The 26,824-nt window shown below is 45.1% G+C and overlaps 1 protein-coding gene across 1 annotated transcript in view; it reads left to right on the top strand.

The window, feature by feature from the left end:
• The first annotated feature begins 414 nt into the window (after positions 1 to 414).
• The window catches only part of LOC144772520 (chloride intracellular channel protein 6-like), a 181,762-nt gene continuing 155,352 nt past the window's right edge, over positions 415 to 26,824 (top strand). Inside the window, exon 1 of the mRNA XM_078656911.1 lies at positions 415 to 2,593. Coding sequence (XP_078513037.1) covers positions 872 to 2,593 — 1,722 coding nt within the window. The 5' untranslated portion in view covers positions 415 to 871. The remainder of the gene's footprint in view (positions 2,594 to 26,824) is intronic.

The raw sequence follows: 26,824 nt of genomic DNA, 5'->3' as shown, positions 1-26,824 counted from the left end.
TTTTCTCAGAGAGAAATAGTGGACACTTTTTCAGGTTTGGACATACTGAAAGAGCCACGATCTAGGACTTTTATACGATTTTATGTATAACACAAGTATTTTTTTTTCAACATTGTAAACGTAATTTATGCATCTTTTGCATGAATAATCATTTATGAACCTTATGGACACATATAAAATATGTTTAAGTGCTTTTTTGTTCCATTTGCTATTTTATGTTATTATTACAAAGGGGGAAATTGTCGGCTTTACCTAATCCCTAGTGCAGCACTGCCTGAAACCATGCGTGCTTTTTGCAAACTTTGAAACATTGTTTGCCAGAGGCGGGCGGTGCTGTGCATGGCTCCGCACAGCCCGCACGTGCGCAGCCGCTCTCAGGGTGGTCTCCAGGAATGTTTGCCGAAGCGCCCCAGCTGCAAGGTCGGTGGACTAGCCTGGAACCCACTCTAAACACCGACCGCGCGGCCCCGCCTCGTGAGGTTTTTGTCCCGCTATCAATTAACTCCTGCATTAAAGTGAAACCGGACCCGTGCAGGCGTGGCGCGTGCCCTGCCCAGACCCCAAAGTGGCGCCCGGGAGCTGGGCGTCGACCTGGGTCCTGTTCCCTTCCCTCGGAGCCGCCCGCAGCGCCCAGGGCCCAGCATGACTCTGAGCCCATCGCGGGGGGTTTAGCCGGCTTTAAGCAGGGGTCATGCGCAGAGAGGCGCCTGGAAATCACGCTAATCACTAATCCGTCTCCCAGCCGGGACCCGTCGCCATAGTCACACCAGAGGCAGCGGCGGCAGCGACAGGACGAGAGATAAGGGGCTGAGAAGGAAGAGAGGTGCGAAAAAAGTACTCACTGGTCCTCTCTCGCGCCAGCAAGGAAAGCATGGCAGACGCACTCCAGAACGGAATGACCGAGGTGTCCCTGGGGGCAGGCGAGGCGCCTAGACATGAAGGGGAGCATAAGGTGATGGAAGCGGCCTCTGCAGGTGAGGCTGCAGGGGATGAAGGGGTGAACGGAACAGAAAACAAGGAGTCCAAGGACCCAAACCTTGACAACGATGCAGGCCCCAGACAGGATAATGAGAAAGTGGTGAATGGCATGGAAGAGAAAACTGCCAGTCCTGGAGATGTGGTGGAACCTGCAGTAACAACTGAAGAGGAAGAGAGAAGGGAAAAGGCAGTGGGTGTTGAGGGAGAAGAAGGGTCTGTGGAGAAAACCTCCAGCCCAGGGGGTGAAGAGGCTGAGGTAGACTCTGAGCCAAAGGAGGAAGGGAAAGTGCCAGTGAAGGAGGAGGAAAGTCCAGTGGGAGAGATGACCCACAGCCATGGAGGGGACTCAGAGCCCGCAGCGTGTCCTGAAGAAGGGGAGGGGGTTAAGCAGAACGTGGAAGTGGAGGCCGACGTAAAATCTGAAGAAAAACATGAGGAGGAGCCCCCCAGTCCAGAAAAGGGCACAGAACTAGAGGTGAGCCCTAGTGAAGAAGAGAGCAAGGAACCCATGGTAAAGGATGAAGGAAAGGTAGCCCTGGATGACTCCAGCAGCAGCAGCGAAAGCAGCGGGGACAGCTCAAGTAGCGATGAGGAGGAAGAAGAGAACGAAAAAGCCGAAAAGAAGGATAAAAAGCCAGAAAATGCAGGAAACAGCGGAACAGGGGAACAAACTGAACTAACAAAGGTGGAAGGAGACACGGCTGAAGGTGATAAGGAAGTGGAGGACAGCTCAAAAGCCAAAAATGAGCCCCAACCACCTCAGGAAGACACAGTAGGGCAACCTGAAGAAGGTAGACAACCAGCAGGAGAAACCACAAACGGGAATGCGGAGACTGGAGAATCTATAAAGGAACCATCAAAAACTACAGAGGCTCCCAAACAACCTGAAGACATAGGGGTATCTCCAGGGGAACTTGCAGGGGCAGCGGTAGAGCCCAGCGGGCCCACAGAGGTGGCACTTACACCCGCAGAACCTGTAAAGACAGAAGAAATTCCTGCATGTCCAACAGAGATTGAAGAGCCTCCAAAAGTACCTGCAGATGTTGTGGAACCGCAGGAAGAGCCTGTGTCAGTACAGAAGCCTCTCACGGAACCCGTCCAAGGTACAGAACAACCGGGGGAGACAGCCCAGGTGGAAGAGACCTCTGCTGAACCTGCCATGCTTGAGGCTACCCAGGTGGAGACATCCAGTGAAGAACTTTCACAGGTGGCGTTGAGCTCTGAGGAAATCCATGGTTTGCCTGGAGAAGCCTCAGACAGCATCACTGGGGAAGGCGAAGAGGCAGTCAAAGGAGAAGACAATCAAACAAGGGTAGAGGAGGCCTCAGTGGAAGGGGCCTCACTGCCAGGAGATCACACGAAACTTGAGGGTTCGGTCCCTAATGAACTCCCAGAAGTGGAGATGGTAAAAAGCAATGAGATTGCAGAAATCACAGAAGCAAGTGAAAATGGACATGCGCCAGAGGTAGAGAAAGCTGCACCTTCTGAACCAGAACCGACTCACCCACAAGGAGTTCTGCAGGAAAATGGCACTGAGAAGGAGTCGGACGCCATCCCAGTAACTCTGGTGACCACATCAGGCAAGCAGGAGCACGACATATCACTCTTTGTAAAGGTAAACCTGTCTCTATAGCCTACATTAGGTGACACTTACCTCAAGTCACTCCGGCTTGTCACCTCTGTGGCCTTTGTGGTTATTAATGTGTTGAGCTTTATTGCATTGGGTCAAATGTATTGTAGTGTACTAGCTTCTAAAATCCAATTACAATACTAAAGGTATGCCGCTGTGCACATGCAATTACACTAATTATTCTTCAGGTCGTTGCAGTTCAAATACATTTCTGAGTGTGTGAGCACTGTAATTGGTCGTGGGGAGCATTATCAAGTCCTATCTTCAACTGATAGGAACTGCTCTAGTGGTTAACATTGCAAGTGCTGGATGAAAAGACAATTGTTGTATCAAGTGGTCTTGAGAAAAAGAAAAAAAAGTAAGTCAAGCATAAGCAAAAAGCACGCTGGCATTTTTAAATGAACTGTAGTTTTTTGTCAGAATCTTACCCATGTAATTTTCTTTTTGAAGCCCAATATTTACAGTCTTTGAGGCTACTTGCTACATCATTGTGCTAGATACGTTTAATTACTGCATGCAGCTTTAAGGTAATCATTGTCCAGCCTAATTTTCATTTGTCTGCTTAAACCCTGGCTACAAGTTGCTAAACGTTTAGTAAATCTACAGGCAGGAAGCATAATATACTGAGCCGTTTATGTAGGGCTATTCCACCTCTTTTTCAGTTTTGTAAAGCATGTTTTTTGTTTTCCAGCAAAATACGTAGATAAAGTACTATGTTTTGCACTACATCCTACCATTATTTACCGTACCTGTAGTGTTACTTCCTCAAAGCATTAGAAGTTGCAGTTCCATAAAAACTGTAATTCTTTCGTATAATCTTAGTATGTCACATAATTAATTTACATAGCGCAAACCTAAATCTCTTTAACGTGCAGTAGAACTCTGCAGGAAAATGTTTGGAAAAGTTAATCACTAACAAACCTTATCTTCATTCAGGGACTAAGTAAATGTTTTGAATTACCAGAATGATTTCAAAATTCAATGAATGTGCAAACCCTCCAAAAAGAAAAAAACAGGGAACATGACATCGTAGATGAAAATACTATTGCCAATGCCTCGTTGGTAACATGATGGGCATAAATAATCGGATGGCGCGACTACTAAGAGGCATCAAATGTAAGACCCGTATAATTTTTAAAGCCCATTCATGACTACCACATACTCACTCCCTCCCAAGTTTCACTAAACCTACAATGTCAGTAATGATAGTGTGTGGTGGTGCAGCGTTGCATTTTGCTGGTTGTTTCCCCAACCTCCCACTAGGATGCCCTGCTTGTTTCAGCATATCTGTACCTGGCACTCAGCTGTAAACAGCTGGGAATGCATTACATGAGATTGCATTCAAAGTTTCTCTCTGGGTAATGGAGACATTTAATGGGAAGATAAGATAAGGTCTTTGCTATGCTCGGTCACTTTGGCAATGAGGAGAAAGGTCATTTTGAAAGTGTGCAGTAGGTAGTTGAGCAAAGTATGGGGGTCTTTATACTGCAGATGTGGGGGTGCAGCTCGGGTATTGCTGAGTCGAGGTCACACTTTAGCCCTCTGACCAATCTTTAGGGGATGTAGCATGAACTCATATGAGCATGATGGTAACTCCAGTGGTCAAGGGCAATGTGCTGGCCTGTTAAGCTATTCCGATGTTGCCAGCAATCTGTGTGGGGCACTAGCGATTCACTACTGAGGCCAGTTCTTGGTGCTCTGAGTAGTCATTATCTTGTTTCCATCACTACCACTGCCAGAGGTGAGATTCCTGGAAACCCCCGGTGTCAGTGCCAGCCAGGGTGAACTGCATGGCTTTTTGACTGTTTTTAGCATGCTGTTCTTCGGGATGGGGCACGACTTGACTTTCTTTTATATAACTGTTGTGCAACCGGTCTGATCCCATTTGCCATCAAGATGCAGAACACCTGTGGTCTCCAGTTTAGATCCAGAACGGCTGTAACTAATCCAGGCTTTAAAGAATATTCACAACATGCGCTTACATGTGATGGATCTAAACCAAACACATTGACTTGGTCAGCGGTTATCATTAAAGTAGGGCATTGATCTGATGCCCTGGACCAGCAATGTCGAATTCGCTTGTACCAGATTCTGTTCTGGGCATCCCAAGCCTCACCTCCATCTTTGTGATGGGAAACAGCCTTACAACGCAGCTGTTTCTACACATGCCATTACAACGCAAGCATCATTACAAACGCATACATCTTACTATGCAATTTTTTACTGGGCTTATGCTTTTACCACACATGCCTTTACAACAAATTTCGTTGTAAAGGTATGTATGGTAAAGGCATATGTGTAGTAGGAAAAAATATGCATGAGTGGAAACAGCTGTGTTGGTAGGCAATTCCACTTCGTTTGAGGAAATCCGCCCCCATAGACTAGCTGCCTGCACGAACCACGAGGAGAGAAGTAAAGGGGATTGTGCCTGGGATGGGGGGCTTCTATTTTAGGGGCTAGGGGCAGGGGAGGTCACGCAGGGGTAGTGTTTTAGAATTTAGGACAGGGAAAGGGCTGGGTGGGTCACGCAGGGGTAGTGTTTTAGGGTTTAAAGTAGGGAAAGGGCTGGGGGCCGGGGTTGGGGTCGTGCAGGGGTTGGGTTTAGGGTAGGGAAAGGGCTGGGGGCTGGGTCGGGGTTGTGCAGGGGTTGGGTTTAGGGTAGGGAAAGGGCTGGGGGCTGGGTAGTGGGTCGTGCAGGGGTAGGGTTTAGGTTAGGGAAAGGACTGGGGGCATCGCGTTGGGGTCGGGTTTTAGGGTCTAGGGCAGGGGAAGGGTATTATTTTAGAAGGGTTGGAGGCCGGGGGTGGGGTGTGCCAGGGACCAGGATTAGGGTAAAGGTCAGGGGAACCTTTGCCATGCATATGCTTTTATCATACATTCTTTTACAACGAATTTCGTTGTAAAAACATGCGTGGTAAAGGCATATTCGTTGAGAAAATATGCATGGTCTAGATACGCGTTGTAATGGCATTCGCTTTGTAAGGCATGCATTATAATGGAATGCGGTTACATAATATACAACCTTTGTGGCTGTAATACCTAACAGCACTGTTATGTTTATTGGTTGTCTGCATGGCCCTGTACCCTGTTTAGACCTAGATATGTCTAAAATGTTGAGTAGATTTAGAGCAGAGTTCGCCTTACAACTTGCTGAAGATTAGCAAGCTCAGAGAGTAGGTCTTCATCACTTACATTCTAAATATATATTCCTAATTAACAGTGATATTGGAGGTCAATGAGTAAGATTCCAATTGGTTTCCATGCAATCTATTGTAATTCATGACAAACACTGTCAATCATTTATTAAAAGAAGGGAAAATGTTGAATTTTGAGGAGAAAAGGAATTTCTCTCTCCTAAAATTAAATGATTTGTGTTCTTTCATAGACTGTGATACCTGAGTGTTGTGACAGTGAAACATGTCTACAGTTCTTGATGGATAGCTTTTTTCCACACTGAAGGTCAAGGCCAAGGTTTTTATTAGAGATTTAGATCTTACAATGAGATTTACAATATACAAAATACATCAGTTATTATAACTTTGAAAAGGAGCTAAAATAGTGAAATCTTTTACAACACATTAATTCATTAACCAGGCAATTTATCATCTCCATAGCAGCTTTAGCTAATGTAATGCCATACTTTTAAAAAGTGGTTTTAACATTTTTGATGGTAGACCTTTAAAATGGGGCAGACAAACATAACATGTTAGTAGTCTGTACGTAATTATAACATAAGTTGCATATTCTTTCCTCCCAAACGAAATGTTGCCATGCATCCGTCACAGTTTTTAGCGGTAAACATTTCAACCTTCATAACATTATACACCTGCGCACCCTGTGTTCCAGGTTCCAATTAAAATAAAACTAAGCACCTGCCACCAGACATGATTGAATAATACAATGGAAACGGGATTTTGTTCTACATATATCCATATAATTCTTCGTGGAGCAATTTTTCATAGTATGCTTTATATGATTTTTAAGATGAACATAACTCTGAATATATTCTGAATATGATCGAGTTAAAGAAAAGTGCTGCAGTGCAGATACAATGTTAGTTAAAAACAAATCAGCCTTTGTAATAGGAAGGAGAAACTCCAAGGCCATAAGACTCCTTAACCACTTGGATGCTAATGACAAGGGTAACTCGTCATGGAGTGCCCATTCATTTCAATGGAATTTACATGGAGAAGAACAAATAGGCTTAGCATCCAAGTGTGATTTTTCTTTACCGTGTAGAATACAATGATCCCATTGTAAAATAGCAGCTAGTCCTCTTATGTAAGTGCTCATCAATCCTAATTCTAGCATTAGTGATTGATTGAAAAAGCTTTATTCGAGTTATACACTCATAAAAGCACAAACATACAATTTAAAATTCATACATTTTAAAATACATAATAATTACAATTCATATTTCAGACACATGAGATACATTTTAAACAATTGTGCAAGCTTTGACAAAAAGAGTTTTTAAAATAAATATAAAATTTAGTGCATATTGAAAGATAGAGCCCTCCTCCTGATGGACCATGCCCACCCCCAAGTATTTTGCTGTTCCCAGCACTATAGGCATTTTGGTGGAGGTACAAATAATTCTCAACCCCTCAACACCACTTAATACCCCAAGGTTTCTGCAAACTGGGGCTAGCCATACTCTCCTAGGGTTTGCATAGGCCTCACACAGAAATAAGAAGTGTATAATGCTTTCATTTAGGGCACCACATACCGGGCAACACGAGCTATTAGTACTCCTCCATCTGCCCATCAATGACCTCAATGGGAGAGAACCTGACCTTAGCTGAAAAAATAACTTCCTATCTATCGGGACAGTTATACTGTCCCAATACTGTTCTAGTACAGGTCTCGTTTTTATTTCTATAAATCTACCCCCCATTGTTTCTGCATGTGTACTCCTCCAGAGCTTTTGTTCTATATAATCCCAATATATGGCCTTAATGATGTTTTTGCTTGGGAATACTTCCCCATCCGGATTTTCCCAAAGGTTAGAGAGACCGAGCTCAGCAAGAACCACCCTGAGCGTCTTCAACCATGATATTTTGTGGAATATATCCGATTTAACTAGGGCTAAAAACCCATCGGCATAGTGTCGGATCTCTGGGGTCGTCCACAGTCGTCTCCAATAAAGGATAGGCCTTAATCGGGCGCGGTCACTAACCAATATCCTCCCTAAATCCAAGCCAAGTGGTATTAATGGTGTGCTCTGGGGGAGACTCGTTATTCCCCTCAAGAACCTATTCTCTGATATTTGTAGGGCGGGGAACCTCTCGAAACCCCATACTTCTGCCCCATACAGGGCTGCACCCAGGGCTTTAGCATCATAGACCCTGAGGACCGGTTTTACAGGCCGAATTTTTGATTTCACTTGTTCTGCCCGGAGCGCCCCTGAAATCTGCTGGTGTCTCAGTACCGCCTTCTCAATATGTCGTGACCAACCTGGCTTGCTTGAAATCTCTACCCCTAAGTAAGTAAAAACATTTACTACCTCAAGCTCTATATTATTCAGAGATACCCTTGGTTGGGATCGGCGCCTTTGACCAAAAACCATCAACTTTGTTTTGCTAGCATTAACTTGGAGACCATGTTCCCCGCAAAACATATCAAATATATTCAGGGCGCGCTGGAGTCCTACAGGGGTCTTGGATACAATAAGGGTATCGTCAGCGAACATCAGGATAGGGACCCTGATGCCCGCTAGCGATGGTGCATCCACACTTGCATCCAACATCCTATCCACAATACCATTGATGAACAGGGAGAAGAGCAGGGGTGCCATTGCACATCCCTGCCGTACACCCCGTCCAACAGGAAAATTAACGGTACATTCCCCATTACTCCCCCACTGGACTTTGGCGAAGTTGCTTTCGTGAAGACGCATTATAAGAGTAAGCAACTCGAGTGGGACCCCTATTTTTTCCAGAACTGCCCAAAGCTTACTCTTGGCACCAGGTCGAAGGCAGCCCTCAAGTCTACAAATGCGACATAAAGGCTGCCCTCGGCCAGGAGTACAGTCCCCCACCGCAACATGGTAAATCGAAATATTTGGTCAACCGTACTGGTTGCCCGCCTAAAGCCTGCCTGATAGGGGGAGAGGGCATTGTTCTCGTCTACCCAATCCATAAGTTTGTTGACCACCATCTTCCCAACCACTCTTTGGATAGTGGCAATCAAACTTATCGGCCTGTAATTGGCCGGGAGTGACCGATCGCCCTTCTTATATATCGGTATAATTATTGCCCCCTTCCATATTTCTGGGATTTCAGCCCCTTTGGCTAGGGCATTCCCCAGTGAGGTCACATACCTAGCCCACCGTACCTTGTCGTGCTTAAAAATATCTGAAGGAATCCCATCTAAACCTGGTGCTTTCCCCCCTTGTAGAGTTGAAATTACCAGTTCTGCTTCATTGTTTGAAAACAGGTTTCCCTTGCAAAATACCACTGAAATCGGTTCTATTGCCACAATATCCCTGTTTTCTGCATACTGGGGGTTAAAATACTCAACCCATGATGCCGCATTAATATTATTATCTGCGCTATTAGGGGTACCACCTCGTCCCCACTTCACAATTTGCCAAAAAAATCTAGAATTTCTTGACCCAGAGGCTTCGAGCAACTCTTCCCAATATTCCTCATCCCACTTTTTCTTGGCCTTGCGGATACTAACATTATAGTGTTTCCTAGCTACACTAATCAAACCCTTGTCTCTGCTTTTAAGTGCCCTACCCAATTCCAATCTAGTTGACCTGCACTGTTTATTGAACCACCTCGCCATTTTAACTGGGGCTTTTCTATTTACCTTATTTAATCTGGTAAAATGTGGTTTTATAAGAGAAAAGAACGTATCGTGTATGGCTGTTATTAAAGAGGATCCAGGTGTTACAGGATTTATTATCTCCATGGCTGCAATTGCTTTATCTACCTCAGAGTCTATGTAGTCCATGGAAGCCACGTTTGCCAACACATTTGGCCATTTAACTCTTCGTGTATCGTTGGCCATAACCGGTACAACTTCGCTACGCGGCTCTGGATTGTCAGGCGTGACCCTCCACCAGGAATGGGTGACACAAAGGGGATTATGATCACTTTCTAATCTACCCTTAATTTCCATATCACCCACCCCACACCATAAATTGAGGCTACAAATGACATAGTCTATTCTGCTTTTACTATGACCATTGTCAAATGTACAATTGCCTCCCTGGTCGCTCTTTGTCCTTCCATTGAGGGCCCTCAACCCATATTCCAAACATAACGCATTCAATAGCAAGATATCTTTTGTCCACCGCTTAACTGGTACAAGATTCAGGTTTGGGACACCCCATTTGGACGTCTTCTTCCTGCCCTAGTGGATGTTCGGTGTTTTCCAACGGCTCAAAGGTCCTATTAAAGTCGCCAGCCATAACCACTCTATTTCCCAGGGACTGCGATTCTAGGAAGGAGGATAGAGCCTCTAGGATAGGGGAGTTCCCAGTACTCATACCCCTAGCATAGATATTGTATATGTCTATCACACCCCCCTTATCTAATGATATTCTAAGCAGTTGTATATCCTTGCAACCCAGGTCAAGCACTTTTATTTTAACTTGTAGAGTTTGCTTGATCCAAACTGTTAATCCTCCCATAGGTCTGCCCCTTGGGCCTCTACTCGCTGGTATACAAAAATTTAAATAGCCTGGGAGGAAAATTGGGTCGCAAGCCCATGTCTCCTGGAATAAACACATTTCAAACCCGTTGACAAAATCAATCCAATTTTGTGACAGCAATCTAGTACGCAGCCCTGCGATATTCCACGAAAGGAGCCTCCCCATAATATTACTATTACAGCTCCCCACATTGATAGCTGGCATAGACGCGTGGTTGGTCAAGCTCTCGCAGTTGCATTCCTCTTCCATAACAGTGTCCACACAATTACCAACCCTGCCCTCGATGACACCCGTGTCTAATAAAAACCTTGATTCACCCACCATATTTCCCCTACATATCATGCTATCCCTTCTCACATTTCCATATTCCATATTGGTGGTCGCTCCATTTGGACTTGTTGTTACATCCCTTGTTATTGCCAGTGGTTTCTCTGGGTTATTCTCCCTAGCCACAATGCCCACATTTACAATTAGATCTGCCGGTCTCCGTCAACATCCCCACCTCAAATTTCCCAACCCATCATGAGGATTGCATGGTTGTCCATAACAGACATTTAATTGTGGGATAGGAACATGGGAAGGGTTGATCTCTGTCAAAGGAAAAAAACTGAATCTCCCTGGCTCGTTATTCCCACCAAGAAGAGCGTCCACTGGTCTTGGATAAAAAAAAGTGAGGTCCACAATACCAATCCCACCACTACTAGTACTCCAACCAGGTCTCGTTATCAGTCCTACCACCCTCGGGTCTTGGAAGTTAATTATGATACATTCACCCCCCAGTTGTTTCAGGGTCCTGCCTATCCAGTTAACCCTTCTAACCCCAATGATCAATCCATCTACTTCCCCAGGTAGAGGTCTGTTAACCCTTAACCAATGCATGACCTTATTTTTTAGCATTTCATAGGTTCCTCTTTGCCCTGAAAGTAGGGGAGGAACATTGGTAAGGATAGCCACATAGGGGTAGGAATCAGGGGTAAGTTGTATCGGGGGTATCCTAGTCGGAAGTTTTGTCGCATAGGGTATTGGTTGGCTTTGTTCCTGGACAACAGGACATGGTGGGGCAACATTCTTTGGTATCATGGGCGCCCTATTCCCCACTATTATATTACTTCCATCACTTGCAAGGCCACCTCTATTTGGCACTTTTGGAGCATGGGACTTATATGTTCCAACACTATTTTTACCTAGATTTTTATCATTGCTTGCCAAAGGACCATGGCTGGATGTCGAAGTACTTTGCAGGGATAGAGTATTAGTAATAACAGGGGTGGCATTTTTTGGCAAATCTTTTCTACCTTTGACTACAGTGCTCTGGGGCTTGGTTTTCCCACAATTAGAATTAATTAGAGCAGTTGATTGGTCATTTGTAGTCTTACTACTTTGATCTTTTCCCTGAGAGCTACTCGCAATTCTCGCAGTAGGAGGTTGTAAGACAACCGGCGGGGCACCCACATCTCGCTCAACTGATTGTTGGGTGTTCACATTTCCTCCTGTTTTAAGGCAAGACTTAATTAGAGATTTGGTGGAAAAGAAATTATCTAAGCTCGCCTGCCATAGATGGTCCAATTGTTCCGCCAGCTTTTTAAGTCTATCCTCAAAGGGGTTCAAGAGGGACCTTATTAGTTTCTCCACTTCTAGAAGAAAATGTGGCTTGGGTGTTGGTGTCCCAGGGGATGATATGACAATAGGATCTGGGCCTGATGGTAATGGTACCCCAGGGGATACCATTGTTACGGGATCCAAGCCTAAAGAAACAACTCCTCCCTCGCCCGCCGATAGCCCAATAGGGTTATCCCCAGTAATATGTCGGCTCAGTTTCATATGTTTTTTTTGGGGTTTTAGAAACTGGCCTTTCTTTGCAATAACACCCCTTTTCCTTTTTGCACAAGGTTTAGGTTTTATAGTATGTGCTAGAACACTGGGTTGAGTTGTAAGATGTTGCCCAGTGGGTGAGTTGGTTGGAACACCGGGGGACTTTGCAGGCAAAATAGTGGTTACTATTTCTAAAGGGAAAGTATCCGATGGCTCATTTACTGGGAGTGAAAGATTTGAAATGTCGTGTACCGCAGGGAGCAAGATAGATGATAGGGGGGTTACCAATGAGGGGAAGCTTTGGCTTTTGCGTTTTTCAAGAGGGGTTTTCAACAATTCTATGGACAACCTACGCCCCGCACGTCTTTCTGCCAAGGCGATTTCCCTGTCGATGTCCTGGGGCAGCCGTTTAAAATAGGTATCTAGGGGGCCCATAACAGCTGCTTCCGCTTCACCCACCAACGGCAGCAAAGTGGATGTATTTGTAGAGCAGGCCATGTAGATAACCCCTAGGCACCTCAATATATTACAACAAGTATAATTACTGTCGCAGCTATAGTAACTTGCTTACAATACCAGTGCGGCAAATGTCAATAGGATGGCCCAGCCCGGCCTCCTTCGGCCCCGGACGGCACAGACGGTCCCGCCCTTGTCCCGGGCTTCTCCCGGGCACGCTCCCGCGCGCTCCCGCGCAGCGGCCCGTATAGCTCCTTTTAAAATAGAGAGGGATAGATTATGGGCGGGGGGGCGGAGCCAGCAGGGAGAGCAGCCCAGGTGTGGCGAGGGCTCGCAGGGACTCCTGGAAGGTTGAGTCCCTGCTCCCTAGCTCGCAGCCCTGCCGTCAGCTTCACACGCCCCGCTGTCAGTGCTCCTCTCTGGATGTTGCACGCACTGAATGCGGCGCTGCGGGACCCGCGAAGCGGGTCCGGCGAGGTTAGTCTCACAGCACAGTCCCAGTCACAGGGTGAGAGGTCTTTAGCAATAGCAGCAATAACCGGCAAAAGGGTCCCACCAGAGCAGGCAGCAGACCCGCTTTTCACTCCGTGGGCGGGGGGGCGGAGCCAGCAGCCCAGGTGTGGCGAGGGCTCGCAGGGACTCCTGGAAGGTTGAGTCCCTGCTCCCTAGCTCGCAGCCCTGCCGTCAGCTCCACACGCCCCGCTGTCAGTGCTCCTCTCTGGATGTTGCACGCACTGAATGCGGCGCTGCGGGACCCGAGGTTAGTCTCACAGCACAGTCCCAGTCACAGGGTGAGAGGTCTTTAGGAATAGCAGCAATAACCGGCAAAAGGTGCTTTCATTGGAACCATGGAATTTATAGTGCAAATAGTGTGAAGAATCTTCCCCCCACCTTTTTTTAAAAAACACTTTATTTTTCAAATAAAGGAGAAAATTCACATTGCAGGCATTCACAGTCTCTTTGCAACCGAAACAATACGTGCCTGACATTTTCGGTACAACATTGTATATGATATCCATCAATACATAGATAACCCGCAGCCAACCCCTGTACTCAACCCTCACCAATCCCCCCCGCCCCTCCAGGACCCAGTCCAAATTGTAAGGTTTAGGGCTGTCCCTGGATTTCTAATAGCTCTGAGCCGCTGCCTCTCACCGTGGTCCCGCACACTGTGCAGTGAGATCGTGTAACCAGTACCTCTCCCTCAGCCCACTCCCTCCTGCCTATGCCGTTGCCTACTTGTGTGTTGGAAGCCCACTTAGTTGTGTCCAGATATGCCCAATCTTCACCTCCACCTTATGCATAAAGTGCTCTTGATTAATATTTATTGTCTCTGTAGCATATAAAGGGGTCAGGGGAATCTTCATTTTGTTATACTGTTAAGAGGTTATGAAAGTGCCTTTGACCCGTTGCTCCATAAAGTACCTTTAGTGTGTTCCCATGAGCATATGCCTTACTTGATATATGTGTAATATGTTAATTATCAGCCAAATGTGCTGACATAATTCTTCTGAGATAAGGGTACAAATTTACTACTTCATTGGTAGAATTAGAGTACAACTATTTATACTTTGCATTGGTCCGACACCCCTTTGGATGAACCCTCATGTCCTTGGTTTTATTTATATTAACCTTCAAGAACTAAGCTTCTGAGCAAGATGACAAGATATTGAGATGTTTCTGGAAGCCTTTGGACGTCAGGTCTAGCAAAATAATATTGTCCTCATAGAGGAGTGTCCCTAAAGGATAAGAGCTTAATTTGGGGGCATCATCTGTAACCTTACTCAATCCGCCATATACACTGAAAAAAGTAAGGACGCAACAGCCATCCCTGCTTCACGCCTTTTTTGGTTCGGTTTTTCTGAGTCATACCCCGCCTTCCTCCTTGTGTTTCCTGACTTATGAAAGACAGACATTAGATAACCCAGTGCAGAATATTACACTGTCATCAAAGTATTTGACCTTGTAGCTTAGCCATCAGAGCCCCAGCTCTTTTCATGATGGTGACTTTTTCTGCGATCACTTATTGGACCCCCACAGAGGGCAGCGTGTTGTTCCCACCAGCAAGGTATTCTAGAAATAAATGCCTATTATTTTGCGATAACTGTGCAGAAAGCAGTTATAGAAATCAATTTACTTTCACAACAACCAATTCCACATTTGTTTTGTCATTTTTTTGTCCAAGGTTTTATCAAATTAAACCAACACAATCATTATCCTTTCAGTTTGGACTGCTCCCTTATATTAATCCACAGACACATCGTTTGGCCTTCATAGGAAATCACTGTGAGCAACTCAAATCTGCAGATCCTTGTAACCCAGTAGAATGAGATCTTAGGTCACTACTATCCAGCCATCTACCACTTAAGTTTTCTGCTCTACTATGATGGGGAAGAAGGCATTACGTTCCATTCCTTTTAACAGCCCTACAATGGGACTGAAACTGGAGACAGTGAGCCCAGTTTCAGTTCAACCTCTCCACCGTTTGCATCCCTCTTACTCTTGACCTCTGCCAGCAGCCTAAATTCTGCATGGACCACACTGTTGATTCACAACAATGGCTAAGAGACCTGGAGCTTTAAGATGCCCTACTTTCTCACTCCTCCACCAGTACGCCAAACCACAGTACTTAAGTGAACAGCACCCTTTTGATCAATTTCTAAGTCTTTTTACCCCTTGTCATATCACCACACTGTATCCTCATTCCTTCTCCATGTAAAATCCACCAGCAGTAAATTAAGTTTTCCTGGACCAAGACTGTTGTGGCTAGGCAGTTGTGGCCTGCGTCACCATCACTTTGACCACAATGCCAGTACCTACTTCCCCCACAAGATCAAACAGATCTACGACAGCTTCAAAGGCCAAGACCCGCCCATCACGCTCGCTACCAACACACGCGCTGTTGCTTCCCCCCAACAGATCCTACTTAACTGGATCCCACTCACCACGGATGACACTCAAGACCATGAAGAGCATTGACTCCGGAGCACCCTCGGACCCCTGCTCATACCACATTTTCCACAGAGCCACCACCACCATCGCCCTGTATTACGCTGCATCATCAACTGCTCCTTCAAGACATCCACCTTCCCCGACGGCTGGAACCACACTGAGATCAACCCCCTGCTGAAGAAACCGTCCGCCGACCTGACAGACCTCATGAATGTCAGACCCATCTTCCTGCTCCCCTTCCCAGCCAAGGTCATCGAGAAGGCCATCAACGCCTAACTCTCTGAGTTCATCGAAGCCAACCACATCCTGGACTCCTCCCAATCCGGCTTCTAAAACCACCACAGCACCGAGACCGCCCTCCTCGCCAACATTGTCGACATCTGCTCACTCCTTGACAGGGGAGAAACAGCGGCACTCATCCTCCTGGACTTCTCGCCCGTCTTTGAAACACCATCTCCCACCGCACCCTCCATGACAAAGATGCCTGTATCCTCAACAAAGCCCTGGTCTGGATCTGCTCCTTCCTCACCAGTAGAATACAGCGAGTCAGACTTCCACGGTTCCTCTCAGAACCCACGGAGATCAGCTGTGGAGTCCCCCAAGGCTCCTCCCTGAGCCCCACCCCCTTCAATGTCTACATGGCTCTGCCCGCAGCCATAGTCAGGAACCATGGATTCAACATAGTTTCATACGCCGACGACTCCCAGATAATCCTTTCCCTCACCAACGAACACGCAATCGCCAGAGAGAAGTTCCACGAAGGGATGAAGTCCATCGCTACCTGGATAAAAGACAGCTGCCTCAAGCTCAACTCAGACAATACCGAAGTCCTCATTCTGGGGCACAACACCTCCGCCTGGGAAGACTCCTGGTGGCCCACTGCATTAGGAACCCCCCCACACACCGACAGAACACGCACAGGACCTCTGCATCATGCTGAACTCCATGCTCACTATAAACCACCAGATCAACGCCATCTCCTCATCATGCTTCCACACCCTGCTCCTGCTCCGAAAGACCTTCAGATGGAGCCCCACTGAGGCCAACAAGACAGTCACCCACGCAATCATCAGCAGCAGACTTGACGATGGAAACGCCCGCAATGCAGGCATCGCACAGAAACTCCTCAGTAAACTACAGAACATACACAACGACGCAGCCAGACAGGTCCTCAACATCCCCCACCGCAGCCACATCTCCAGACACCTGCGAGAACTCCACTGGCTCCCAGTCAACAAAAGAAACACGTTCAAGAGCCTCACACAAAGTCCTCCACTACATTGGACCAACATTCCTGAACCACCGCCTCTCATTCCACATACCCACCAGACACCTCTGCTCCGCCAAACTGGCCCTCGCCACTGTCCCTTGGATCCACAAGACCAGGACCGGAGGAAGATCCTTCTCCAACTTCGCCACCACGACCTGGACCACCCTGCCTCTCCACTTCAGGCTATCCCCGTTCCTAACCTAGTACAGGAAGGATCTCAAGACCAGGCTCTTTGACGGAACCTCAGCGTACAGCTGGACATTGCCCCCCCCCACACCTTCCGCCCACACCCTTAGTGCCTTGAGACCCTAGCGGGTTAGTAGTCGCACTTACAAATACTGATTGATTGACTGAATGCCGTCTTTCCCCGTGTCGTCATTCTCATTTTTCTCTCACAACTTTTAAAGAATGGAATTGAAGAAGTACTCTCTAGTTTCATTCTTCCATTATCTTGGAAAAAGGGAGGCTCCTTCTAGTAGCCACAGTGCCACCCTGCACATTAAAACATACATGAAAGGTGCCTGCTTAAAAGCATCCCAGTTAGAAAGAAAAAGCCACAAGACAAGAGCAAAAAACAAACTCCATCGCAATTGCCAGAACCAGTTTGTGGACCAAAGGACAAACGGCTTACTGGGACACAAATGGGGTGGTTGAGGCCTTTTCTCCACTGACCTAGGGCCTGACCTATTGCGGCTGGAACACCAAGGTCACCCTCTCAGCACTTGAATATCAAGTGAAGGAACAATCCAAGGATTTTCAGGAAGGTAGTGTGGGGTGCAGAGACTCAGAGCTCAACAGTTAACAAAAGCCATTTGCCCTGCTGGGATGAGGCTCTTTGCACAACAAAGGAGATTGCTGTCTCCAGCGTCCTTCATCCAGGCAAATTGTTGTGCTCAGTATGAGACAATCAGCAGGCCTACAAAAAAGCTCGCTGCTGCATAACAAAAGCAGCTCTTTCTCTGCCATCCCACACCTAATCCTCCCAAATTTTAAGGAATGCCACCAGTATACTTTGCCAGCGTGTGGAGGCTGTCTATCAGCCTCTATCTTGGGTCATCTTTTATCAGGTGCAATCCAAAATGGATCTCAGTGGCCTCAGAGACACACACTTTCTTTCTGCATGGAGTTTCACTGTGGCCTGTTTTGCTTCCTTGAACAGCATCAACACCTTTTCCACAGGTTTTCAGGTGGTCCTCCTAAGAATTGTAAAAGAGGGCTATGTCATAGAGGTAGAAACTTTTCAGACCCGAACAGCATGTAGTTGACTGGGTGCTGAAAAGTAGTGGAAGCATTCTTAAGTTTAGTTCAAACAGATCCCACACATGGCTCGGTATTGGTGCTTACTGGTATCAGAAGATGAATTGGTGCAAGCATTCTGCATCCAATGGATGTCGCAAACTGATGTGCTTATGTCCTGTAACGACTTTTCAAGAAAAATAGGAAAACTGGTTCTGAGGGTGTAATACTTGTGGCAAACTGCGAGCACTAAACAATGAAAATCCAATTAGGCTAAATTGGGAACAGGATGAGCTTTTAATATGTCACGTAGTAGGCCTTACTAATGGACATTTGCTGTTGCTGAGCAGGTCTGATAACATGCTCTATGTGGCCTTCCACTTTGTATTGGATCACAAGAAAGTGTACTACATCGAAACAGGAACACAATTCAAGACTACAATCATCACTCACAAAGCCCTCCACAACTCCTCACCAGTCTAACCTGCCAAGAAACTGAAAATCTCAGGTGCCCAACTTGGTTGAAGAAATGCACAATCCTAGAGCCCAAACATTCAACCAGAACAGTATTTTCTGGGAGTGCAACAAGGATTTGAAACTCTCTTCAAGCTACACATCAGGCCATCTTAAAAAAGGAACACATCTAAAAATAAAATAAAATACTGCCAGCATTCTTTCGCGCTAACTCTTTTATAGCCGCAGTGTTTGTTTGGCTTTTGCCCACAAAGAGGCATTAGTTCATATACAAATGCAGGATTAGCATGGCTTACCAAGGAAACAGCCTGGCCTGATATCATGTAAATCACAGCTCGCAGTTCAAAGCTTCTTTACGTGTGGATCCCCCAGTCTGGTCCATCTCTTGAGATAGCAGGTAAGGGTTGCAGACAAACGGACAGGAAGACACTATCATGGCCAGATACCTTCACACCCACTCACATGTAGACACAGACAGACACACACACACACACACAAACAAGTGCACCTACACTACACTGTTTAGTTTTTAAAGAATTGAAAGAAGCCTGTTAATGGATATTTTCAGGGAGACCATGTCTTACAAGTAAGCACAGAGAACGTAATCCCTCACATCTGTTGAAGACAGAAGGGTTGTTGGAAGAGAAGGGTCAGTTCACTGTCAGCATATAGTAGCATGTGGAGGCATCATTACAAGGTAGAAGTGGATTGCTGGGGAAACAATTCATGGTTCAAGGTAGAGAATGTTGCCAAGAGATTAAACAAAAGTACCAACCCCAGGTTACCCGTATCACTGTATTCAAGTAGATGGTAGACCCTGTTCTACTGTGTTGCACTGGTCCCATGGCTAGGCCAAAACGTTTTTAGGTCTCGCCCTGCGATTGCAGGCCAAAGGCCTGCTGTCGCAGAGCGAGACTATTGTCATCATTCTGGCTTTCAAGGACTGAAAGGGAGAGGACAAGAGACTGGCACGCGCACGCATGCAGCAGCCTGCCGGGATCAGGTCGCGCGTGTCAACACGCGCTCCGATTCCGGCAGGCTCTTCACAACACACATACAGCCCCCCCTCCCCCCATACACACACACATACATACATACAGAACCCCCTCCCCTCCCGCATACACACACGCACGCACACACATACGCAGAGAACCCCCGGCACTTACACACACATCCCCTACCTCGTCTCGGCGTCTTCGCGCTCCCTTGCCCCGCTCCTCTGGTGTGCGCGCGCACCACTAGTTTCGATTCCCGCGTCTGCTCCTCTGTGGTGCGCGCGCACCACAGGTTTCTATTTAAACAGCCAATCAGGAGGCAGAACTCCTTTCAGAAATGCTCCCTCTCTGGTCCGCTATACATTTCACTTCTCACCGCTCGAGTCCAGTCTGTCTTTTATTTTTGTGGCGATTTCACTCGCACGTCATTTCAAACCGGCGTCTTCCGGGTTTCTCCATACTCGTTTACTTCGTGAGCACAATTCCTTTATCGCGGATGCACGTTAATTCCATGTAGAGCGGGTAAGCACTAATTTAAACTTACGGGCATGAAGGATTTTATTAACATGTTTATTGTTTGGCACGTTGGTACAAGTATCGTTTTCCTTTTCTATTACTTGTTTTAACTCAGAGGATATTTTGTGTACGTTTTCAGTATACATGAGGTAGAACAGTTATAGTTTGGTTCTGTTCCCGTATGTGCATTCTCATGTGCGGTGGAATTGTGGCCATGACTGTTTAAGGGAAAGGAAGGAACGCTGGACCTTTGCTCTGGCAAGGTTTCTTCTGCATAAGCCTTTCATTCCCATTCCAGTTTAGTTGTCGATGAATTGTGCTTGAATCCCGTGTTTGCAGTCCGGGTTGACGTGGCGCTGCTGACCAAAGCCTCATGGTTTCTTGTCCCGCTCTCTATGCACATGGGAAGTCTGGGAGCTGTACCTTCTTCGAAGAGCTGCAGCGAATGAAAGTCCAGCCATGCTACTGTGGGAGTTGTGGTTTAATATTTGACAAGTCTCCGGTTGCACACAGCACTGCTTCTGGGTGACACTTAACGGGGTGGTTGGTAGTTTCTTTGCGGTATCTTCTAAGCACGGGGTGCAAACCACAATTCCCCAAATTACCTGCACTGCCTTATTGCCTACATCAAGCTTAGTCTTTTGACATTGATGACCTATAAATAATTGTACACCCGCCTTTAAAGTGGAACTATTTAAACTCCTTTACAAACCTTTTTGTTTCAAACGTAAACCGAGACTGGCTGTGGTCTAGCCTGCAAAGTTCATTAAAAATACAGGCATACATGTAGCAGAGCAGTGCAGGTATCTTTCATTGGTTAGGGTTCGCAGTTATGTTTATTATCTACCACCCTTTGAGAGAGATGGCCACGAGAGGGCGGTACTGCTCTCACATGGGCAAGCGAAAGCCGTACATGGGATCGGCTGTAATCATGTTTTGTGGTGTGTAGTTGTTCTGGCATTGAGTTCGTGTTTGGTCGTTTCTAATGTCCTATTGATATTTTATAGTGCACTCTGTTGGCTGTTGGGTACGGATCTGTTGACTGCGCTAACATTTCCTTTGTGTTGCAATACCCTCCTGCGTTGCAGAGAAAATGATTTATGCAACGAATTGCTGGTCGGCAGACCCCCAACAGATCAATCATTTTTTTCTAGTGGGAAGGTCTTATTGCTTCATTCGGTTTAAAGAAGGCTTGCTGCGGCTCGCAAAGGTTTGTGGTTAGAGTTTCATTCATCTTATCTGGCCAACAACGTCTGTCCAAAGACAAGACTATTGTATTTCCATACCAAAACTTCCTTCAATGGCAGCCTTAACAATTGTGTTTCTTGGTTTCCAGCTGATTACTTTGGCAATGCTCCCACACCCTCTGGTCTATTTTAGTGTTTCCAAGTTATTTTGCCACCTATTGACAAGGGCACTTGTACTGTGTGTATGGTACTGTAGCCATGTAGGTCTCTGCACCCTTCAAGGTTTCGGGGTTTGCTTTGCTGGAGTCAAGGTCCTTCTTTTTTTCTCTTTTTTTTTTGTGCCGAATTTGGTTAGTGGATACATTAGCAATGATGTCTAGTTATGGAGCTCTGTTTATTCCTATTGATCCATTTTGTTAACACTTTATTTAACATTAACACCATCAACTTGCTGGAAATAATTTTATAGAATGGTAGGACTGAAGTCTGTTGGCCAACTAGAATTGGGACTGTTATGTCTACCATAAATCTCTGCAGTGGGTGTGTAAATTTGGATGGCCACTCTCGCAGATTTCAGATACACAGATGGAGCTGATATTTCCTTGCTGGCATTCCATTACTCACTGATGCACATATTTAGTTGAAAGAAGCAACGTGGTGGACAGTCGTCTACTTGGAGCCCTGTGCCAGAGCACAGTAGACTGACTTGAAAATAAATACTCTTTGTGGATACACACACGCCTTGCCACCTGAAGACCCTTAAGAATTATACTGTTTGGCAGACAAAATAGCATTGCATTTGGTTTGTGTTACTTGTATGTTCTTCTCTTGAGTTCTATACCCCCTTTTTATAACGTTTTTTTCCTTCAAATCATGTGACAAAACATTTTATTTTCTTAACCGTAAAATTCAAGGTCTCTAAATTGCTTCGTTGCTCTTTCTCAATCCCCACGGAAAAAGTGTTATGTACAATTTTAACAAACTTGGTAACCATCTCCTACACACTGGTAAGAGGCACCGGTTCAGCAACAATGAAAGTGTTCTATTTTACCGATGTTTATGGGCCTTTCCTTGTTTTCAATAATGCCAGATAGCCAAACGCACCACATTTTGCAGTGATCTTACTGTGTGTGCATTCTTTTGTCTTTTAAAGCAGTGCTGACGTATTTCTCTTTTAGTAAAAGTTCTGCACTAAGTTCATAACATTGAGTGAATTGTAACGTTTTCGTTCTTAATTTTGTTGTGCAAAGTCTTTATTGGAACAGTGGATAGCAGTCAACACATGCATTTGACAGTCTTCAAAATGAAACAGACTAATGTAGCACGAATGTTTGAGAACAGGGTGGAGGTTATACATAAGTGTGACAGTTTTATATTCTGTTCATGTCATTAATTGTTTTATGCCAGACTTTGGGTTTCCTTTTGAAACATAAAATAACAGCTGTCTCTGATACATTTTCTGATCATTGACATTTCATTCTCCGCTGTTTCGTCATGTACATTTTTTTCCATTTAGTAATAAAACATAGATATTCCTATATCACTGCCAACAATTAGACTCCACCTTTTGTAAAGAAATACGAACATTTGGGAATCATCCCAGATTACTTACGTAACAGACGACTTTGATGTTTGCTGTCCTGTACGCTTATTGTGGACCTGCATATCACGTGACTTGGCAAATCAAATACACTGATTTCGTTCCCTAGGTTTGTTCTGTCCACATATAACAGTTTTTTTGAGTTGCTGATATGGGTAATAACCAGTGTCTTAAACTTGTTTAACTCTTCCAAGGTAATTGCCCGGTAGGTAGCACGCAATCTCTTGGAACATTTGTAAGATTCCTGGTAGATTTGGTCAAGGTTGGAAAAATAGGGGTATAAATAAATATACTCAAGCTAAATATCTATGGTAATTAAATCTCATGGCTAAGGTGAGCATTAGAGGGAAGAACCAGTATGAAGCTGTATTATTTAACCAGAGCCAATTGGGATGTGGTAGTAAGGTGTCTCCTTCGCAGAATTTAGGATCTTGTACTTGGGGTGCAGGAAATGCCTTTGATCAGTAATGGTTCACAGTCAAGATTGAGATCCTGCTGCTGATATTCAAACAGGTAAAATTGTGTGTTTGTGTAGGGTAATGATTAGTTTGTTCATTAGCTGGAAACGCGCGTTTCCATTTTTCTGTAGGGGAATGTGTTGTTTCTAACTGTGCCGAAGCCCCGATATCTTGCTTGCATTGCAGATGGATAATAGATTTGTTCTCCTGCAAAAATCTCGCCCTAATTAGGAGTAACAGTAGTCACTAGGCGAGGTTGATCTGATCTGCTTGTCTGTGTGGAAATAAACCTAAAAACACCACTCATTTTGTCAGAACTTCTGGTGTCTCCTTAAAATATTATTTGAACTAGTAGTCCCAACAATAAGTTTTACAGTGTGCTTAATGAAACTACAACAAAATAGTTGCCCAAACAGCTAAGTTTATGTAAAACGCGTCCTTAAGGTGCTCGTTTTGTTGATGATGCATTTTATATGGGTATTTTTTCTCCAAAAGCAAAGTCGGCCCACCACCGATGATGGGAGCAACCTATTGCCTGCTTCTTGTAATTAGAGATTTAATGGAGACAGAAGCGAGAAGATAACAAGCATTTGTAATGCAATAGGTCTCGCATTTACACGAGTTTAAGCTATTGGCATTGTAAATGACAATGCTTTTTATTTGTTTTAAAAACTAAAACAAAAATAAAGCATTATTATTTTCAATGTTAATAGCTCAAACTTGTGTAAATGCGAGACCTTTTGCAGTGCAAATGCTTTTTTTTTTTTGGGCAGTTTTATATAGCGGGAACTCGACCCGAAGGTAGCTGAGCGCTTTACATGAGCCCCAGTTACCTTACACAATGACACATTCACTTTTGGTAGGCACAGGGAGATTAAGTGATTTGCCTAGAATCACAGGATGTTGAGCCAGAAGCCGAGACTCAAACGTGGCTCCCCACTGCCAAAGTCGGCAGCTCTGGCTGTTAGTCACACCCTCTCCTCTTGGAGGCCTTGAAAGCCCCCACTCCTGACATCTCTGTCACTTTCTCCAACTGCTAGAGGTTTCTTATAACAGGCACCTGGAGGCTTCAAGAGAGAAAGAGAGAGGGAGGAGGGAGGTAGTGAGAAAGTAATCAGGCAGGTAGGAGAGAGAAGAGAAAAGCGAGTGAGTGGATGGAAACACAGAGCCTACAGAGTAGACAAAGGTAGCGGCATTGGTTTGAGCATTTTTGTCAGTCTTTTTTGGTTCCCCAGCTGACATACTTACCTGGCTTGCTCTCTGGTAACCCTGATATCCAGGGATCATAAAGGCAAACCTTCACTGAAGTAGTTCGTTGTCACTTCCATCCAATCATCTGTTCATCGTTTCATCCTTTCACCCTTCCATTCACCCGCTGATATCCATCGTTTCACCTTTATATCCTGCCATCTATTCAGTCATTATTCCGTTATTCACCATTCCATCCATTCACACATCTGCCATCTATGCATACATCCATCCATATATCCATCCGCCTATACATTCAACCTTTCACTTAGACATCCATTAGTAAAGGCTTTCATCCATCAATTGTTCAGTTTTGCCATTCTCTCAGACTTCCATTTACTCTGCCATCTTTTTACCCATCTATCCACTTCTCCATTCACCTATCAATCAAACTATTCATTCATCCACCCTAGCATTCATCCACCCGCTCATCAGTTCTATCACTCGTCATAGCTTTCTTTCATCGTTTCTTCATCTCCCCTTTCCTTCCTTTCACTCATCTTTCCCTATTCTATTTACATGTGTTTCTTCACCTTAATTGTGAACTTTTGCTGAGTTGTAGACAAAAGAGGTCCATTAAGAAGTCCTTTTTGAGTCACAACAGTCTACTCTATTTCCTGCTCCCAGAAGCAGCAGAGGGAGATTTCCAGGTGCGGAGGAAGGAGATGACTGGTCAAGCAGCGGCAATTTTTTTTCTCGCTGCCACCTCTCAGGTGTCAGCGTCAGCCCACCTTAATGACCAGCTTAATGACGTCTTCATATTACGAGGAACTTCTGGCTTCAGGAATTGTTCAAAGTTAACTAAGCCGCTCGGCCTCTGGAGTACTTGGAGAACTTAGAGGTCTACTGGAAATTCGGAAAATCCCCATAATCACCTAACTAAGCGGGCATAATTTAAAACGTGCCCTGCCATAGGTAAGATGCAGGGCTTTAAGTGGACTGGGGCTGGCCGCTGCTCAGCACCAGAAGTTCTAAAAAGCAGGTGTTGAGAAGGGTCCCTATTGGTCTCTCCATTTTTGCCCTCCCCCTCAGGGTGAAAAAACCTATCTTAACTCTGCAGCAGTACCACCCTTCACTGCCGCTGTTGTAACTTCAAAGAGACTCGTTTTAGCAATGTCAAAGTCTTATCATTTCAGATCTGAAACATTTCCAATATCATATAGAACAAAGCAATAGTTGTTGCTTATTTATCTCATGCAGCTATAACCATTGACAAAGCAAATAGTTCTGGCTTGTTGTAGGTGGAATGTTACTTAATGTATTATTTATCTGACCCAATGACAAAACAAACATTGGCATAGCCAGTAGGTCTCGCCTTTGGGACCTTATAAGTGTTTAACCATGCAACAGTTAATGTTGTTGCACCAAGGATATTGTGCTGCATAACTAAATACTTATAAGGTCCCAAAAGCGAGACCTATTGGCTATGCCAATGCTTGTTCTCATTTGTATCTCTGACAACTTGCAATGGATCAGCAGTCGTGCAATGGGTTTTGTAAGAAATTGGAGTATTAGTTGAGAAAGGGTGGAGGGGTGAGAACCCACTTAAAATATTAATCACAATCCTTGTCATGGTGACTGGCAAGTAAAACAAAGGCAGGGCAGGCATGGTGTTAGATCCTTCTGAGTGTGGCAGAGCGGGTCCTTTGAAGTGTAATTTGGGCAAGGGCATAGCTCCTCCCCAGCCTCCCAGTCAGGATGACCAACACCTCCTCACACCCAGGCCCTTTGTCCACTGTCTGAGAACAATTCACATCTCACCACAGGAGAGCCATTAACAGTGAGGTGACACTGAGTTTTGGCAAAATGGCACATTTGACTTAGGCGGGAAAATGCTAAATTTTATAAGTGTCATTTCAAAATAGTAATGTATAATCTGACTTGATCGTTAGATTGGATTTTAAAGTACTATTAGTTTGAGTCCTTGAATCATTGTTCTAGCTATTCCCAAACTGAAGTTATGCAGTGTAAGGTGTTATAATATAACCCAGTGCTTTTCTTTGGGAGAGCCAGCTTTTCCATAGTGAAACACGATTTAGGAGATTTTTCACTGCCAGAACACACAGAGCTTAAATATATTTATCTAACTTTACATACCATGCACCCTGTCCAATGGGCATTTATGACCTACCTTACGTGGTACAAATAAGTATTAAAAAAATGAGTACTTTAGAGCACTAGTAGTATTTAATTTACAGAATGTGGGTACATTTAGTACCATGTACTAGGGCTTTAAGTAAATTAAATGTACCTATCAAATACACACCGTCCTAATGCCAACAAAAATGGATTCAGCTGCAGATGGCAAAAGAGGTGAAAGCAACCTAAATTTGTAAATAAATGGCTGAA

This window comes from Lissotriton helveticus, chromosome 8 (assembly GCF_964261635.1).
Source record: "Lissotriton helveticus chromosome 8, aLisHel1.1, whole genome shotgun sequence".
Taxonomy (NCBI): domain Eukaryota; kingdom Metazoa; phylum Chordata; class Amphibia; order Caudata; family Salamandridae; genus Lissotriton; species Lissotriton helveticus.
Note: the sequence above shows the minus strand (reverse complement) of the source record. Positions and strands in the feature narration are given on the sequence as shown.